The 16,774-nt window shown below is 42.8% G+C and overlaps 1 protein-coding gene across 1 annotated transcript; it reads left to right on the plus strand.

The window, feature by feature from the left end:
• Positions 1-1,088: 1,088 nt before the first annotated feature.
• LOC131891666 (uncharacterized) lies at positions 1,089-3,880 on the plus strand. The gene is made up of 2 exons (XM_059241295.1): positions 1,089-1,484; positions 2,295-3,880. Exon 2 carries the CDS (start codon positions 2,305-2,307, stop codon positions 3,637-3,639), a length of 1,335 nt encoding a protein of 444 aa, XP_059097278.1. The 5' UTR covers positions 1,089-1,484; positions 2,295-2,304; the 3' UTR covers positions 3,640-3,880.
• Positions 3,881-16,774: the final 12,894 nt, after the last annotated feature.

The raw sequence follows: 16,774 nt of genomic DNA on the forward strand, positions 1-16,774 counted from the left end.
TCGTGGTTTGGAAAACCTTGCTGGGACTGAGCAGTGTTTTCCGAAGGATGGTTTGACTTGTAGCTATCAACTTCAGACTCGAAATACTTCTTTCCCTCCACGCAAGATTGGTTTTCTCAGGTGGTTGTGTTCGAATTCACTTTTTGTACTACACAACACACGTCACAGTTCAAGAAATCTCGACCATTGGTAACGCATTTCCTGAGAGCATGACAGATCAACTCCTGAAGGGACTGGGCTTTCCATGCGTTGAGTCTTCCTTCGCAGGTTCAAAAGTAACATGAAATCCATTTTACCTGGCTGCAATTGGCTTGCTTTGCTGGGGGATGCTGTGTGTGTGTTTGTGTTAAAATTGCCGTGCTTTGTGAAGTTTCAAGATTGGGAATAGAGTACAGACTGAAGCTTTGGACCACTGGTAAATACTTTTCGCATGATTATTACCAAAAGGTGGAATTCATAATCAAAATGGTGTTTTCATGTCTCTGATTCGTGGTTTGATTTAGTTTATTCTTTGAAGAGTGTTTATATTTTTCTATCGAGATGTTTAAAGTTGTCAAGGAGTTCATGGATGATCGGGGCAGTAAGGCTTTTTGGCTTGAATGTCTAGATTTATGTTGGACCCTCTCTTCGATGAAAAGTTAATTTCAAAATGGGGTATTAGTGAAAAAGTAAATATGTTCCTTTGCTTATGTCATCTTAATTGATGGCTGAAGCGTGCACAAATATGATTAATTTTTCAACAACATTTAAAATAAGAACACTATCCCAAATATTTAGATTTGCAATGTTATGAAAATTGAAATTTTCAGTTAATTGACACCAATAAATGTCAAAAGAAAAATTGTCTCGAATTTTGCAGTCAAAGTACACAATTACCACCAACCCCCTAAGCAAGTGTTATGCGCTCCCAATATTCAATTAGTCCAAGCCATATATCGATTCAAATAAAGAAACAGTTACGAAAAAAAGTCATGGGCTCGAAAAGCGCCTATTTTTTCGAAATAAATTTTGGCACGTTTGATGCTCTAATAGAACCAAAACTAAGATTGACCAAACAACCCTAAAAGTTTAATACTATTAATTAATCTCATTTCAAATGTATATCACAAGCCTTTTTTTCGCCCGATACAAATGAAAAAAGGATCTGCTCTTTGAGATTTCCACGTACATAGGTTGTTAGTCAGACTAGAGATCCAAACAGTGACGAACGCCACTCCTTCCGAATTCGAGCTTTAGAATTATCGTACAAATGGAGCTCATGGTACCTCATCTTTTTGAATTGGCCGTTTCAGTTTTCTTTAACTTTCGTGACAATGTGCGGTTCTGGTCGTTTGAACGATCAGTGGTTACTTTGGTGAGCTAGCATTGTGTTAGGACTTATGAATGGTTTTGACTCGTCATTGTGAACAAACTCTTGACAAATAGACTCTCAATCGCCATTCTTGAAGAAGAGACTGTGCCAAACCTTCGGAGGCATCAAAGCGGTAAGGTTTCAATTACATTCTCATCTAATGGAATGGGAAAAGAGCAGGTGGGGGGTCTGCATTTCAAAAACTCTCCAAGGCAGTTGTTGGAAACAAGAGACAGAGAAAGTGGAAAACTATCTGAGATCAGGATCAATTGTTCATAAGCCCTTGCTCATTTTTGATTCCGCATCATTACCTAATAATGGAGCTCAAATAAGAGCTTCAGTTTCATAACATCATTTGTAATATCTTATCTCGATGTCAATATTACACATTACTAAAATCTCAAACCCCAGACGACACCAAAGCATCCCACATGATTTGCACTTATTTTTGCAAAATCTTAAAATTTTGGGTTTCACGGTTCTTGTTTGATTAGATATTGGTCATCAGCTACAAGCGATGAAAAATAAATGTGTTATTCATTGTTTAATTTCAAAAGGTCTTATTGGCCCTGAAGTAAGGTACATCTCCCAAAAGCTGCCTAACTCGCCTGGAGCTCCTTAAAGAGGCTTGCGAAGCTCATCGGAAGCTCGGTAATGAAAGTACGTTTAGTATGACGTGGCTTTTCCATCTAGCTACCTGTCTCCGACGTGACCTCTGCATGTTGGTTTTAACGAAGAAACAGTATTTACTTAAGAATAATCAACCATAAAAAATGCAAGTTCAGCTTTTGTTTTTGCCAATTGAAAAGCTAAACCGTTATGTAGATAGTAAAAAAGAGAGTGTTTGGGGAAATAATTATTGTAATTTCAGGCACACTTCATTGAACAACCTTTAAAAAGTTCATTGGCTTCTTGTAATCTAAAGTATCTTTTCAAATTCCAGGTAATTGAAAATGGCGGTGTGTCCGGATCAGATAACGGGCTATCCTTGTCGAAAGCGACGACTCCTGGCCAACATCCCTCCCCTGACGCCAAGGCCGACCTTCCGAACCCGGCCTTCCGTGGGGCCAAGCATTTCCACCAATACTCATGACCATGATGATATTCCTCGCCCAGAAAGGGTACATGCATCTCCTTTCCATATGAATATAGAACCAAGGAACACTTATCCAATACAATTAAGACCGCAGCCCAGACCTCAGGTTCCCCAATATTGGCCTCAGCGAGTGCAACCAACCCGGCAAATGCCAACAGCCTATCACGAGTCTCAGTACCATGGACCGCCATCCCAACCCAATCGACAGGTCAATAAATGCAAAGTGGTCCGAAAGCTATCCGACAACACGTGGATCGAGATGTATGTTCCCTGGGACGGACATTCTTTGGAACAGGCATCCTATGCAATCAAAAACTTTGCGGAATCCTTGGAAAAGTCCTCCACTCAAAAACCGTGCCGTTGCCACAAACAGAGGAGTGCCGACCCTCCTCAGGAGACTTGCCCTCAGCCGCAAGCTTTCAAACGCAGTTCTCCTGAACCTCAACCTTTCACTAGAAGTCCATACCAGCCAAAAGCTCCCAGGAATAGCCTCCCTCAACCTCAATCTTTCACGGGAGGTCCCCCTCAACCCAATACTGCCAGGGTTAGTAGGGAACTTAGTCCTCCTCAAACGCAACTTCGCAAAGGAAGTCCACATCAACCCGATACTGATCAGTATAGCACACACCAACCGCAACCCCTTACAGGAATTCCACACCAACCCCAAATTGATCATTATGGCCCACTTGAACTCCAAGCCCCCAATTATACTGCCCCACAGTACCCGCTTCCTCCCAAGACCAATCCCCTGCCACCTGCTCGGTCCAAATTTACCTTTACGGAGGAAAACCATCAGGTCATCTGCTCCATTTGCCAAGCGCCCGCAGAGAGTTCGCATTTGAATTATGGCGCGTATTCGTGCTTCAGCTGTCGAGCCTTTTTCAGGCGCTCCGTTCAAATGGAACTGTATCCCAAGTTTTCTTGCCAATATGAACGCCAATGTGAAATAACGATCGGCAATAGAAACTTTTGCAGATGTTGCCGATTTGAAAAGTGTCAAAAAATGGGCATGAAAATATCGGCTGTTTTGAGTTTGGAGCAGAAACGGACTCGATTTCGGAAGTATCTGGGGCTGCGGCGCATGGATGAGATGAACAAAAGCGCCGAAATGAAAGTTGCCTTGAGGTCCTTCAGGAAGAAACCGAGTGCTGTGCATGAAAAAGACGCATTGCTGAATGAGGATAGTACCTAAAAGAATGCAAAAAGACATGAATGAATTAGCCACTCTCTTCCACATCTAAGGCAAATTGAAGCTAAAAAAGCTAAATTTTAAACCTCGGATAATCTTCCAAGAGGACCAAATCCCAAAACCTTATCGCTCAAACCAGAACTTGAATCAAACCATATTGTTGGAAACACTGCCTCTAATTAAACCCGCAGTTAAATGCTGATATCTTTTCGCGATACATTTTGTTACAAATATAAGTCGATAGCAATTTACGTATGTCCGTTAATACGTTATGGGTGCACATTGTAGGATGTACTACTAAGGGATTGAGGCATGTATCAATACGATCCCTAAGGAGGTCAGGTGTATTAGATCCACCAAAAAAGTAAATGAATCTTGTCCTTTTATCTTTCCATGGCAAATTGGAATAAGAAAAGGCTCAGGAGCTCTTTTCCAGATCCTGTAATTCGGATTCCACACACTTTCAAGGATTGACTGATGTTGATTTTAATCTCATACTGATCAGTATGGTGGATTTGAATGATTTTGATTTCACGAGGTGATTTAATCCGGTTTTTCTCCAATCAATAAAGTCTAAACGTATCACATGTGGAAAGAGAATTTCGCCTACTTCTACGTATTCTCTTCATCTGAACTATGAAGTCATGATTAAAGAGTACTATGATATTTCAAAGAATAACATATTCTAAACACATTTTGCAAAGCATTTTTGTTGCTTTTTCTGATCTTTTTACAAATGCACGCTGGTTCTAATTTACAGCTCATTCCTATCACGATATGTGCTGAAGAAGACTCATTATCTACGTTAAGGTATTTTTGTTTAACAACATCCACAACAAAATCAATTTAAAGTCGCTTTTGAGCAAAAAGTCACAAATTATGCCATTGCCTCATATCATTATCCTGAAGCAGAATGGGCATGAAAACTTGAAATTATGGAGGAATACGTTTGTATATGAGGAACATGAATAATTTTCATTGCAATTTTCTTCCTCCACCTACCTGACGAGAAAGGAATCTGGATTTTCCAATGGTTCGAGAATTTAAAGTTGCAGCTTGCAAACGTCCTTGCCATAACCGGTGTGAAAGTGATCCTCTGAATATTGCACAATTCTTGGGGTGACACTTTAATTGATTACATATTGACAATTTTGCTTAATTTCTTATTAATGGTTTTAAAAGCGTTTGTGTATGTAATAACGGCAAGAGGGAAATAGAAGAGATTTAGTCCAAGAAAAAAAAAATTAAATAGCATTACTTCCGGAAATGACTATTCAATCCTTAGCAGCCAAACTAACTCGTTTTTCCATTCTGTACTGATGATGCTCAAATAAAGCGTTCCTTAGCAATTTGTTAAGTTGAGGTTACCAAACAACATATTTCAGATTATTTTAAGGACACTGTCACTTTTTCCCGAGTTGGATAAACTGGTTTAGTTAAAACACTTGGTGAAATTGAATTAACCACCCAATGACGAGAAGGGTTAGGAAGTAGGTTTAAATCAAAGAGCTATGTAACGACAAGGACAGGTTTTGCCTATCCGCCGTACCAAAAGTCAACTGTCAAATAATGGCTCCACAAACATTGAGCGATCTACAATTACTGCTGATTTCATGCACGTTATTATCGTAAATATTGCTTGCTGTACCCATAACACGGTGCAGTTCTTAGCATTCGTTTCGTGATAACTGTCACGCTAACCCACATTCTTCAATAATGTGTGTCCTAGATCATTTCGTGCGTTGGCCACGGTTTTGATTATGGATCTATCCACTTCCATGAAATCCGTTTTCATAATCGCTCAGATTTCGGTAGGATTTAAGCACGGTTATCCAACTTATTGACCATATATAGCAGATCATTGAGGCACTTTAGAGTCATGAGTTAGATCACATAGTCTTTCATTTTGCCAAGGCCTGGACAAAGGACCTAGAAATAATCTACTCTTGGGTAACTGAGAGTAATATGGCCCCGAACGGAATGAAATTCCGCTTAATGACCTTTGGGTCAACTTCTTTGAATACTCCACTTGTAGATAATGGAGGTAAAGATATTGAGCAGGTCTCATCTATGAAAGACTTAAGTGTAGTCATCCGAAAGAATGGAAAGTTCGATGAGCATATCCAGTTTAAGATGGGTAAAGCTTTTCAAATGTGTGGCTGGCTATATCGCGCGTCTAAGTTCAGAGATAGTACTTTCAGCCACACCTTGAATATGCTTCACCCCTTTGGGCTCCAATTAGTTCAACAGGTTTGCAAAAGGTCAAAAAAGTCCAAAGATGTTTCACTAGGAACATCACAGGAATGAGAGAGCACTCGTAATGGGAGAGGTTAGAAAGGTTGGGATTGTTCAGAGTTCAGAGAAGGTACGAAAGGTATCTCATACTGTACGTCTTCAAAAGTATCCATTAGCTTTGTCCCAACCCAGGATTTGGAATCCAGGCTAGTTCGAACAATGAAGTCCACTTGCTCTAAGAGTGTTGGCCAACATGAGTAAGAGTTCTCTTACCCCCTCACCTCGGGTTTTAGGGGTTCTCCAATCTAATTCCGATGGACTGGAGCTTTGCTTGGGCTCCCCTTCATACTCGCAAGTGGCGAAAAAGAATAGCGGGTCTGGCCGTGCAGGAAAAGGCTCCCGCTATCCTGCCCTAGTTCTTGATTTTCTATCAAGTGTGGAGAGCGAGATTGCAAGTGCCAATGTGGTCGCAGATTTTGGCTTTGACAAATTAGGGATATGTAAGGAGGAAATTCTTGGCATCTTTGGTGTTGGCAAACGTCACAACTCCATACGCATTCTCACTCGAAATGAGGTGATTGTTAGCGAGAGGTTTCGTTCGACCGAGGAATTCGAAAAGATGTATGGTCAAGTACGATGGGAATGTTCGATCAGAGGAGGGATCAGAGACTCTGTTCTGAGGTTCCTCGACATTCCAACCGCGGTGTCGAAAGAAGCCCTAGGACATGCGATCACTGCTTTCGCTACAACTCATTCTGCAGTAATGGAAGAGAGATTTATGGAAAAAGAAAACTCAAGGTTGGCTAGAATTTGGAATGGGAACGCCAGGGTATACGTACAGGTCAAAGGACCGGTCCCTGACTTTATCGAAGTGGACACGTGGATTGTACATCTAAACCAGTTAGTCAAAACATCCCAAGAGATAATGGTGTGGTGGTTCGACCTGAGGATGATAAGGCAAAAGAAGTTGATGAGTTGGTTGAAGTTTCCGCACATCTTACTAGCGGCGAGAAAAACACAGAAGAACGGAAAAGAATTCCAACAAATGATATTAGCGGTACGAGTGACGAACCTGAAGAAGACATGACACAAGGAACTGATACCTATGGAGATACAGACTACCAAGAGAAGCATGATAAAGGGACCATAAACACAGGCATTCACAATGGACAAACTATCATTCCGAATAGAGCGACCAAGGAACATAACATGAAATTGAGGCCAAACTCCGTCAGTCATGCCAAAGACGACCAAATCGAGACAATTAAGATGGAATTTCCTTTGCATTGTCTAAAGGACAACTTGACATAACATTACCATGGATACACTAAAGACAATCTATATCAACGCAAGAAGCATTCTTAATAAGCTCACACAATTGCAAGTGATGATGTTAACAGAAAACCCTGATATAATATGCGTGTCTGAGACCTGGTTGAACAAGAATATTCGGAACTATAACCGAAGAGTTTCTGATGAATGGAAATCGTGTCGTTGCCCGTAAAGATCGCTTGGATACCAAGTGTGGAAAAGGTGGAGGGGTTCTAATACTTACCAGAAACATTTCCACAATTCAATTAGATGTCTGCGTTGATAGAGTTTGTGGAATTCGTCTGGAAACAATGTCTCTATTTTGCACTTACCTCTCGCCTAACGCAAGCTGTGACGACAGGGAAAGTCTAATGCGTTCCTGGAATCCATTAATGAGCCGTCTACATTGATTGGGGACTTCAATTATCCCAGCATTGATTGGAACTTGTGCTCTGGTCAATCTCATCCGGATAATGCATTTGTGGAATCCATACATCAAAGCTACCTTATTCAATCAGTTCACCATCGCACTCACGTGGCGGGGAACATTTTGGATTTGGTATTGACAAATGCAGATGAACTTATAATGCATCTGACTCTGCGTGATGACTTAACAGTAAGTGACCATTTCCCACTTGAAGTTGGCCTTCTGAAACAAAAACGTTTTGAAACGAGAACGGAACATGCACATGATTACTCAAAGGGAACTTCCCCGGTTTTTGCGACTACTTAAGTGGAATCAATTGGGAGGAAGCAATCCAAATTTGCTCAGTGGATCAGGCGTGGCTGCTCTTAAAGCAACATATAAAGATAGGCAAGGATCTCTGTATACCTTCTCGAAGAAGGAGATGCGTTAATAGGCCTCCTTGGTTAAGACGTGGGCTTCTTCTTGACATTCGAAAGAAGAGGAGAATGTGGCTGAAGGCAAAGTAATCTGGCCTAGCACAGGACCAAGAAACGTTTCGTACCATGAAAAAAGAAATCTGCAAAGGAGTGAGACAAGCTAAAATCAACTACGAAGAGGACCTAACGAGAAACGCCATCTGAAATCTTTCTACGGATACATTCGGGAAGCTTCTCGGGCCACAAGACAAGTTGGACCTCTCATAGACTCTTCAGGAGCGTTGCAACCAAATCCGACCAGAATGTTGGAAATGTTAAATGAGCATTTTACCACACTCGTATCCACCCCCATTAACAGATCATGTGGTTATGAAACCACAGGGTCCTCTAATAAATCTAGTGAAATCTTCTTCAAAAACGCCGATGTGCTTCGAATCATTGCGAGGCAAAAGGGCTCACCGTCTGCTGGGCCGGATGGTATTCCTATGGTGGTCTTGAAAAGGCTTGGTGGAGCGGTTGCAAGACCCCTGACTCTGCTATACAATAAGTCTATGACATGTGGGATTGTTCCACGTGAATGGAAAATGGCCAATGTACGAGTATATTCCCTTTTCAAAGGAGGCGATACTCGTGGTATCAAGAAATATCGCCCAATTTCACTCACTTCGTCTGTGTGCAAAATCATGGAACGACTCATAAAAGATTACATCACTGACTATCTTGAGCAATCGAGCATGCTTGAAATTGCTCAGCACGGATTTAGATCAGGCCGATCTTGCCTAACAAATCTTTTAGAATACCATGAACAAGTTTCAGCGGCAATGGATAAGGGGTGGGCGGTAGCCACCGTCTACTTAGACCTGTCTCAGGCCTTCGATCGCGTGAACCATGAACTTCTAGTGCGAAAACTCAATAGGCTTGGCTTGGGTGGCTTGGTCGGAGCTTGGATTAAGGATTGGCTCTTGGACCGAGGTCAAAGGGTCATTCTTGATGGTATGGCATCATCGTGGTCCAAGTTATGCCTGGGTGTCCCTCAGGGGAGTGTGCTTGGCCCTCTTCTATTTACAATTTTCGTGGGAGATCTAAGAGTTACTAACGATCGGACGTCTGTCATCAAATTTGCAGATGATACAAAGTTAAGCCGATTCATCAGAGACGAGAGTGATCATTTGGCCCTACAAAGGGATATTGATGAGTTTATGTGTTGGGCAAATGATAACTCCATGCTGTTCAATGCCTCCAAGACGAAGGTGATGCGCTTTGGCAAAGCAAATGTTCCTTTACTTTATGAAATGGACAATATACCGTTGCAGTGTGTTCGTAGACACAAGAACCTTGGAGTGACCGTTGATTGTGAGCTCAAGTTTTCGGATCATTGTGCTCAGATTGCAGCTGAGGCGAGGAGAGTCTGTGGATCACTACGCCAAAAATTTAAAACTAAGGACCCTAAGCTTGTCACCCGTCTCTTTATCACATATGTCAGGCCTCGTTTAGAGTCCTGCTCTCAGATTTGGAATCCCTGCCTGAAAAAAGACATTCTCCTCATTGAATCGGTTCAGAGAAGGTTTACGAGATTTCTCTGTCCAAATCTAAGCTACTCCAATCGGCTGCGGCACCTTGATATGGTTGGCTTGGATACCCGACGGCATCGCTTTGATGCGACTCTAATGTGGAAGATCTTGAATGGTGTGATGATCATTGAAAAGAAAATGATGCCCCGTTTTCTCGACCATCTGAGGGATGATGGAGTCGCCAAAACAAGAAGAGCTGAGGTCCTATACCTCAGACGGCCACCCTTTCGGACCCGACCTAGAGAAAGTTCTTTCTTTGTTCGGAGTATTCCAATCTGGAACTCTCTCTCTTATGTTCTACGAACAAGTCGGAACCTACGAGTTTTGCGGGAATTATTGCCTAAAGAAATAACAGATGACAATTAGTGACTGGTGAAAGGAAGTGTACTCTGGCTTGCTTCCTCTTCTTCATTTCCTTCATCTTCTTTTATATATCTTTTTACAATATTGATACATACCAATACTCTTTATACTCACCAATGGTGATTTGAGTGGTACCCACAATAAACAATCAACAATAAATAAACATCTCTTCTTTCTCGGGCTCCTTCATTGTTTAATTTGCTTCCCTCTAATATTCGTTGGGAATTCGTAGGCCTTGTTGATCCGGTTGCATCTTTCAAGTCAGACTTGAAATTTTTTTTAGATAGCATTCCGGATCAACCCTACATTCAAGGATTAGGTTAGCCTGCCAACTCAAATTCGTTGTTAGACCCAACATCATTTAAGGATGAAAAGTAATAAAAAGAAGAATTAGTGCCTTTCACTTGAATAGTGCTGGGGACTGCATTCTTTATAGGGGTTAGAAAAGCCCGTGAAAAACAAAACAAAAAAGGCGAAACTGTCAGACAGATGACATAGAGGGCAAACTCAATAGTTTTAAAAACTCAAATTTAAGTCTCGTCGAGGCTCAGCGTCTACTTTTTTTTAGATTAAGCATTTTGATTCAATTAAAAAGTAAAACCGAGGTTTCAAAGCGCCAATGTATTGTCTAAACATTTTGTTTTTTGTTGGTTTCTTCGGAGTTCGAGGACAGTCTCTCGCTCGGCCTGTCCCAACTAAGGGATATTCCCGCTCTGTTGTCACAACCAAACGTGCAATATCAATTATTACCTCACCTTCGGGAATGATCGCAGGTTCGCCCATTTAAGTTTTTAAGGCAGCAACTTATGTTGTAATTTAAATACTGCAAAGAAGCTTCGACTCGGTTAGCCTGGGATCAAACCAGGATTCGCAAAATGGAAAGTGGATGCTCTACCAATACGGCACCGCAGCTAGCATTATCGTAACATGTATGATTGTCATAGGAAACATTAAAAAAGCTCTGGAGTATCGGAGAGCTGCCCTTTGACTTCGTAACAAACAAAAGCTTTGGAGTCTCGGTCACATTTTCGAAGCGAGTCAACATGAAAGGGTGGCGGAAAAATTAGACTTTGAAAAATATAACCAAATGGTTACTCACTGATGGACACTACCTACTAACCTTGCCAGCCCGATGGTGAGGGACTCGGTTTTGCTTAGAAAATGCGTCCATGCATTGATGGCATATTGGGGCACGCAGAGGTATTATCGCTTGAGGAACTTGGTGTAGGTGGCATCGGCGGATTTGACGGCGGATTGGGCGGAATTGGAAAGCCAAAGGTGTAGGCCGTAGAGAAAAATTGGGGTGACGTAGAGCCGGAAAAGTTGAAGGACTATTGGGAGGGGAATATTCCTCATGGGAAGGCTCGTGCATATGTATCCGATCTTAGCCCTGGTCTTAGCTATTTTGGATTTGAGGTGATTGGTGAAGAAGAGTTGGGTGTAGATGGTGAAACCGTTATAGTTAAAGCTATTGACGATTTATGGTATTGACTTGAAAGCCGTTCTCTTTGCAATAACCATGGAGCGCATTGATGGCGCTTTACAAGTCCATGGCTGAATCAGCCAAGAGAACCAGGTCGTCTGCATATTGTAGATATTGAACTGGAAATTGGTTGATGTAGGGGGCTTGGTGTGTGAGGGCTTTGGGCAGGTCGGATACATAAAGATTAAAAAGAATTGGCGATAGTGGATCCCCCTGCGGAAGGCCAACGGAAGTGAAATAACAGGGAGATAGATCCTGACCAAAACGAATGGACCATCTGAGTCCCGCATAGATGTTGGACAACAGAACACAATTTGAAGGCGGAACTCCCCATAGTTGGAGTTTGAGGAATAACTGCGTTCGGTCCACCCTATCAAATGCTTTGAAGAAATCCACAAAGCATCTGTATACTCTCCCCTTGTTGCTGATGTTAGAATGCACAATTTCTTAGAGGAGAGTAGCTGCCGAGGTGGTAGAGCAGCTTCTCCGGAAACCGAATTGGAACCACGGAAGGAGATCCCTAACCTCGGCCAATCTGGAGAAGCGAACAACTAGTAAGGTGAACATCATCTTCAAGAAGGGATTTTCCAGGGCAATGTTCCGATGATTGTCTGAAATGTCCCTGGGCTCTTTCTTATGGATGAAGATTATAGCTGACTCCATCCACTCTGGTGGGAAGAAGGAAGAATGGAGGGCGAGCCTGAAAAGATCTTGGAGGAGTGGCAGGGCTTGGGTCCGGAGAAGTGACAGTTGGAAAGGAGAGACCCCGGATGTTGATGGGGCTTTGCTCTTCATCTTCTTGAAGGCCACGTCTATCTCGGGTTCTGTGAAGGGCTGCAAAAGTGGGTGGTGTTCTTCTGGGCAGCCCTGGACCTCCTCCACTACTGTTTTCGATGTTGATGAAAACAGTTATTTGCAGTTGAGGAAGACTTTACTCACGGGAATATCCGAGTTGGTGGCGGGCTTTTTGGCACGTCTGTTCAAGCTCGCCATCCGGGACTAGGCCGATGAAGAGAGCAGGCCCTCCACTTCAACCTTTCGTTTACTGACTCAGCGCTCCTCAGAGACTTGTGGTATGTGGTCGATTGCTCAGGCTGACGAGAATAAGGTTGATGAAGACATGGTCAGAATCCAAACATGACTGGCTTTATTTCGTTTCCCCAACAAACAGTTGCACCTCTCCACGTGAAACCTTTGGATGGCTGCGACAAACATGGAACATCTCCCTTCCCCAATTGGAACGTGTCCCCCCATTACTTGTTTGAAGTTTCGTGCTCTTCAAGTCGTGTTCTGACGTCATACAGGTAGGCATGAACGATGAAGGAGCCATCAGAAAACAAAAAAAATTCACATGACAAAAAATGATAACAAAGAAAAAGAAACGTTGTAAAAATCACTGTTGATCAACTGCGACCATCATTTATAGCAAGTAATTTTCTCCACCCATAGATAACTTCATACATAGATCGATTTCGTTTCAGCTGTCGCTGGGTGTCAAAAAGTTCCGTTCGTATTCAAAATTCTTAGGGCAACTAGGGTACAAATCTGAATCGTTGACAGTGCGTGCAAATTCTAAGCTGAAACGTTGAAGGGGCAATTTTCATCCATGTGGTGGAAACACTTAACTGAAACCCAAGGAACAAGCCTGGGTTCAGGCTGACCTCGAGAGGTGCCGGAATTATCTCGATAACGTAAAGGTGTAATTACGTCGCCCAAATTGAAGCAAATTGTTGGGAGATTGAAACGAAATTCTGAATGCCTCATTATTGCGTTGCAATTTCGGATACATTTTGCTACACTTTCGGGATGCATTGCTAAACAAGGGCAATTAATAGAATATGTGATTTGCTCTGCTAATGTCCCAATCTTTTGAACATGTAACGTGTGTTATGCCCAAAAAGCATGTTTTTATTATCCTACCGCTCTTTCTACATGCATATTTGTAAGAATCACAAGAAAGTAAAAGAAAGCAAGACTAACGAACGATTCATGGCCTAAAGGGGAGATTTCACTAAGTGTGATTGTCACTTGCCACTCAGTGTCAGCTGACCCAAAATTTTGCTCATCCAGCACAACTCCTGTGGAGCTGGAGCATTCTAGTTATTTGGTTTTCTATGCCTCCACCGTTGATAAGAGCAAACAAAAGGCTAGGGGTCCATTTTGTCGTCAGCGGGAAAGTAAGGTGTGCGGCTATGCGCATCCACAATCAAGTGTTCCTTACCCACTGACCATTTGACGTCAAAGGAGAAAATCGCCAGGTGTTCTCGAATGCGTTGAAGTCGGCTGTTGGCTAGGACGGTGTGTTTCTTGCCGTTAAAAGTGTCAAGGAGTGATTTGTGGTTTGTGATAACTGTGAAAGAAGGTATCCCACAAAGGTGTATAATTGCATTTTTCTGCTGCCCACCAGATAGCGCTGGCTTCCAGTTCAATTGCTGCATAATTCTTTTGCGCATTTGATAATGCTTTTGATCCACATTGGATAAGTGTTGGGCTTCCATCAGGGTTCCTCTGAATTAAGCATACCCTAACCCAGGTAGGCGCAATGCAGCAGTCAACAATTCTGTGGGCAAATTGGCATCAAAAGGCTGGACCACAGAAGGAGAGCATAATAGCTTACGGGCGTGTGCAAATTCCCGATTGTGAATGTTCAGCCACAACCAGGAATTGTCCTTTTTTAGAAGAGATAGGAGATGCCCAATGATATGGGCCAGGTCTGGAGTAAAGGCCCTAACTGGTTGGCCAGGCCTAGAAAAGACCTGAGCTCAGTGAGTGATGTAAGTCTAAGTAAGTTAGCAATCACAGCGAGTTTGCCAGGATCAGGTTTGATACCTTCGTTGCTCACAATATGACTTGCAAACTTCACTGATTGTCTCATTTCTAATTTGGCACGGAAAAGCTGAATCCCGGCGTCCTCGCACATCTTGAGTACCATCCAGAATGGTTGGAGACCCTCATCTTTGGTCTCTGCTTGAATGAGCATGTCATCAACTAATTTCAATAACCGCAGACGGATATCCCGGAAATGGGAATCAGCCATGAGGTTGAAGGTATCCAAGCTAGAAATTAATCCCATTGGAACAACAGAATATCTCCACTTTCCGCATGGTCTAGGGGAATCTGAAAATAACCATGAATCGGGTGTAATTTAATGAACCATTTGCTGGTAGGCAGAACGCCTTTTAACACATCACTGGCGGATGCATATTGTTCTATAGGTCTTTTCACTGCTTTGTTGAGTTGTCTATAGTCGTAACTAGGCGCACTTTTTGCCACCTGGTTTTTCAATGAAGTGGGCAGGGGAAGTCCACTTGGTTGGTTTGTCCCACTTGACTACTGCTCCCGCTGAAATTAACTCATCCATTAAAGCGTCGGATTTTTTTTAAATTAATTGGTATAGGTCGAGCAAAATAGTCCCCTGGCAAGGTTTTATTCCTCGAGATTGGTCAATCTCAATCTTTGCAGGTCCCCCACGATAGTTCCGGCTGCACTACCTAAAGAAGTGTACATGACATTGGGAAAATCCGCAACGCAGAGTTCCATGTTGTCGTCTCGCGGTGGATCAAGTCGTGGATCAACCTTTCCTCAAGTTTGTTTATGTTAGTGAAGCCGTACCCTAGTTTGGAGTTGGAAATTGTACCAAGATATCCCACTTTGTCTGAAGCGCCCTCCCCAGGTGTCTGAGGAGCCAGAAAATCCGGTAGAATTACCCCAAGATTGATAAGGTCATGCCAACCTATCAGAGATTTCCCCCTGAGATCCGGGGAGAAGATAACATCCAACAATGCCCCTCGTCCCAAGCATGGCAAGATGACTCGAGCGTTTACGCAAATAGCGCCTTCATTGTGAAGAAGTGAGTTGTTGGCAGCAAATAGTTGTGTTCTAGAAGGCCTGAGAATCATCCTGTCTTCCCCTGTCTTTAACATTCGGGAGGGGAATACTGTCCGAGTTGCGCCCGTGTCCGGAGTGGCTATGATGTTGATTTTGGTGTCAGCGATAATGCAACGGAGAGAAATTGGTTGAGTGGCTGAGCTCAATCTCACTTGTATACAGTCAACTCGAGAAAACTTTGGACTGCGGCTTCCACGGTCCCAATGAGAAGGTGCAGTGTCATATCTTGTCCGCCTGTATCTATCCAGAGGTTGACGTCTCTCGCTGGAACGGCCTCGCTCAATCTTCCTACACATGCGTTCCAAATGACCTTTTCGTCTGCACGTGAAGCAAACGACATGGTACACTCGGCAAGTGTCGCCTTTTTGTGTTCTTCGTCGTCACAATTTCCGCAATTTGCTCGTATAATGTCAATATGTTCTGTAATCCCTTCAGAATATATTTCTGCATTTGCCTTCTGGAATATATTTCTGCATTTGCAGTTGCGGCTTTCTTAGCTTTCTGTGCGGTCCCGTAACCATGAGCGTGGCCCAGAACATCCTGAAGAGATTGATTATTAACGAATTTACGAAAAGCGGCGTTTCATCTCGGCATTTGAGATTAAGTCAAATTTGTGTATATCGTCCAAGGTCATTTCCCCGAGTTCGGCAGCCGCACTTAATCTCTTCTGGCTTTGGAAAAAGTACTTCATTTTTTGAGTCCTTGCCTTTTTTTTTTGCCTCAAACCATTTTAAGCATCGGTTGAAGAGACGGTATAGCTCTAGGAAATGCACGATTAGGTGCTGATACATGTCTGAAAGAGGAGTGCTACCTGTAGTAATCTTATCAGTGACCATTGATTTGATCGTGGGTTCGAGCCTTGCTAAAAGAAAAGCCTGCTGCTCGGACAGTGGCAGGAATTTCATCCTGGAATAATCATGATAATCCTGGAAATCCAAGATCCAATCGGCTAATTATGGTGACGTGTGTTCATCTGTGAGAATAAAGGGCTTCAATTCACTCTGAACTTTAAATTACACTTTTTCAGCTACCATTGATGACATGGCAAATCACTTGTGTGCATGGATCAATATCTGGTTTAGTTCCGCATCCAAGGCCGTTATGGCCGTCTCAGCCTCTTTCTCAGTTATCTCGCCGGTGTCCAATGTCGTCAAGTCGTTGTACAATTCGGCAATCTCATCGTCCTTGTCCTTGACCTGACTGACCAGCTTCAAGTACAAGCTGCTTTCGCCTTCTGCTGGATCCGTTGTGTTCAAAGCTGCGCGTTGATATTTGTATCTGGTAAAGTGACCTTTGTGAGCCTTGATGGACTTCTTCAACGCATCCATTTTGTGTGAAGTCTCTGGCTCTGATGGATTTGACACTGCACTTGACCTTCTTGGAAATTCACGATTGTATTACACCTGGTTCCTCTTAATCCATGTGAGTGCAGGCAATTAGTGTG

Source organism: Tigriopus californicus, chromosome 12 (genome assembly GCF_007210705.1).
Source record: "Tigriopus californicus strain San Diego chromosome 12, Tcal_SD_v2.1, whole genome shotgun sequence".
Classification (NCBI taxonomy): domain Eukaryota; kingdom Metazoa; phylum Arthropoda; class Copepoda; order Harpacticoida; family Harpacticidae; genus Tigriopus; species Tigriopus californicus.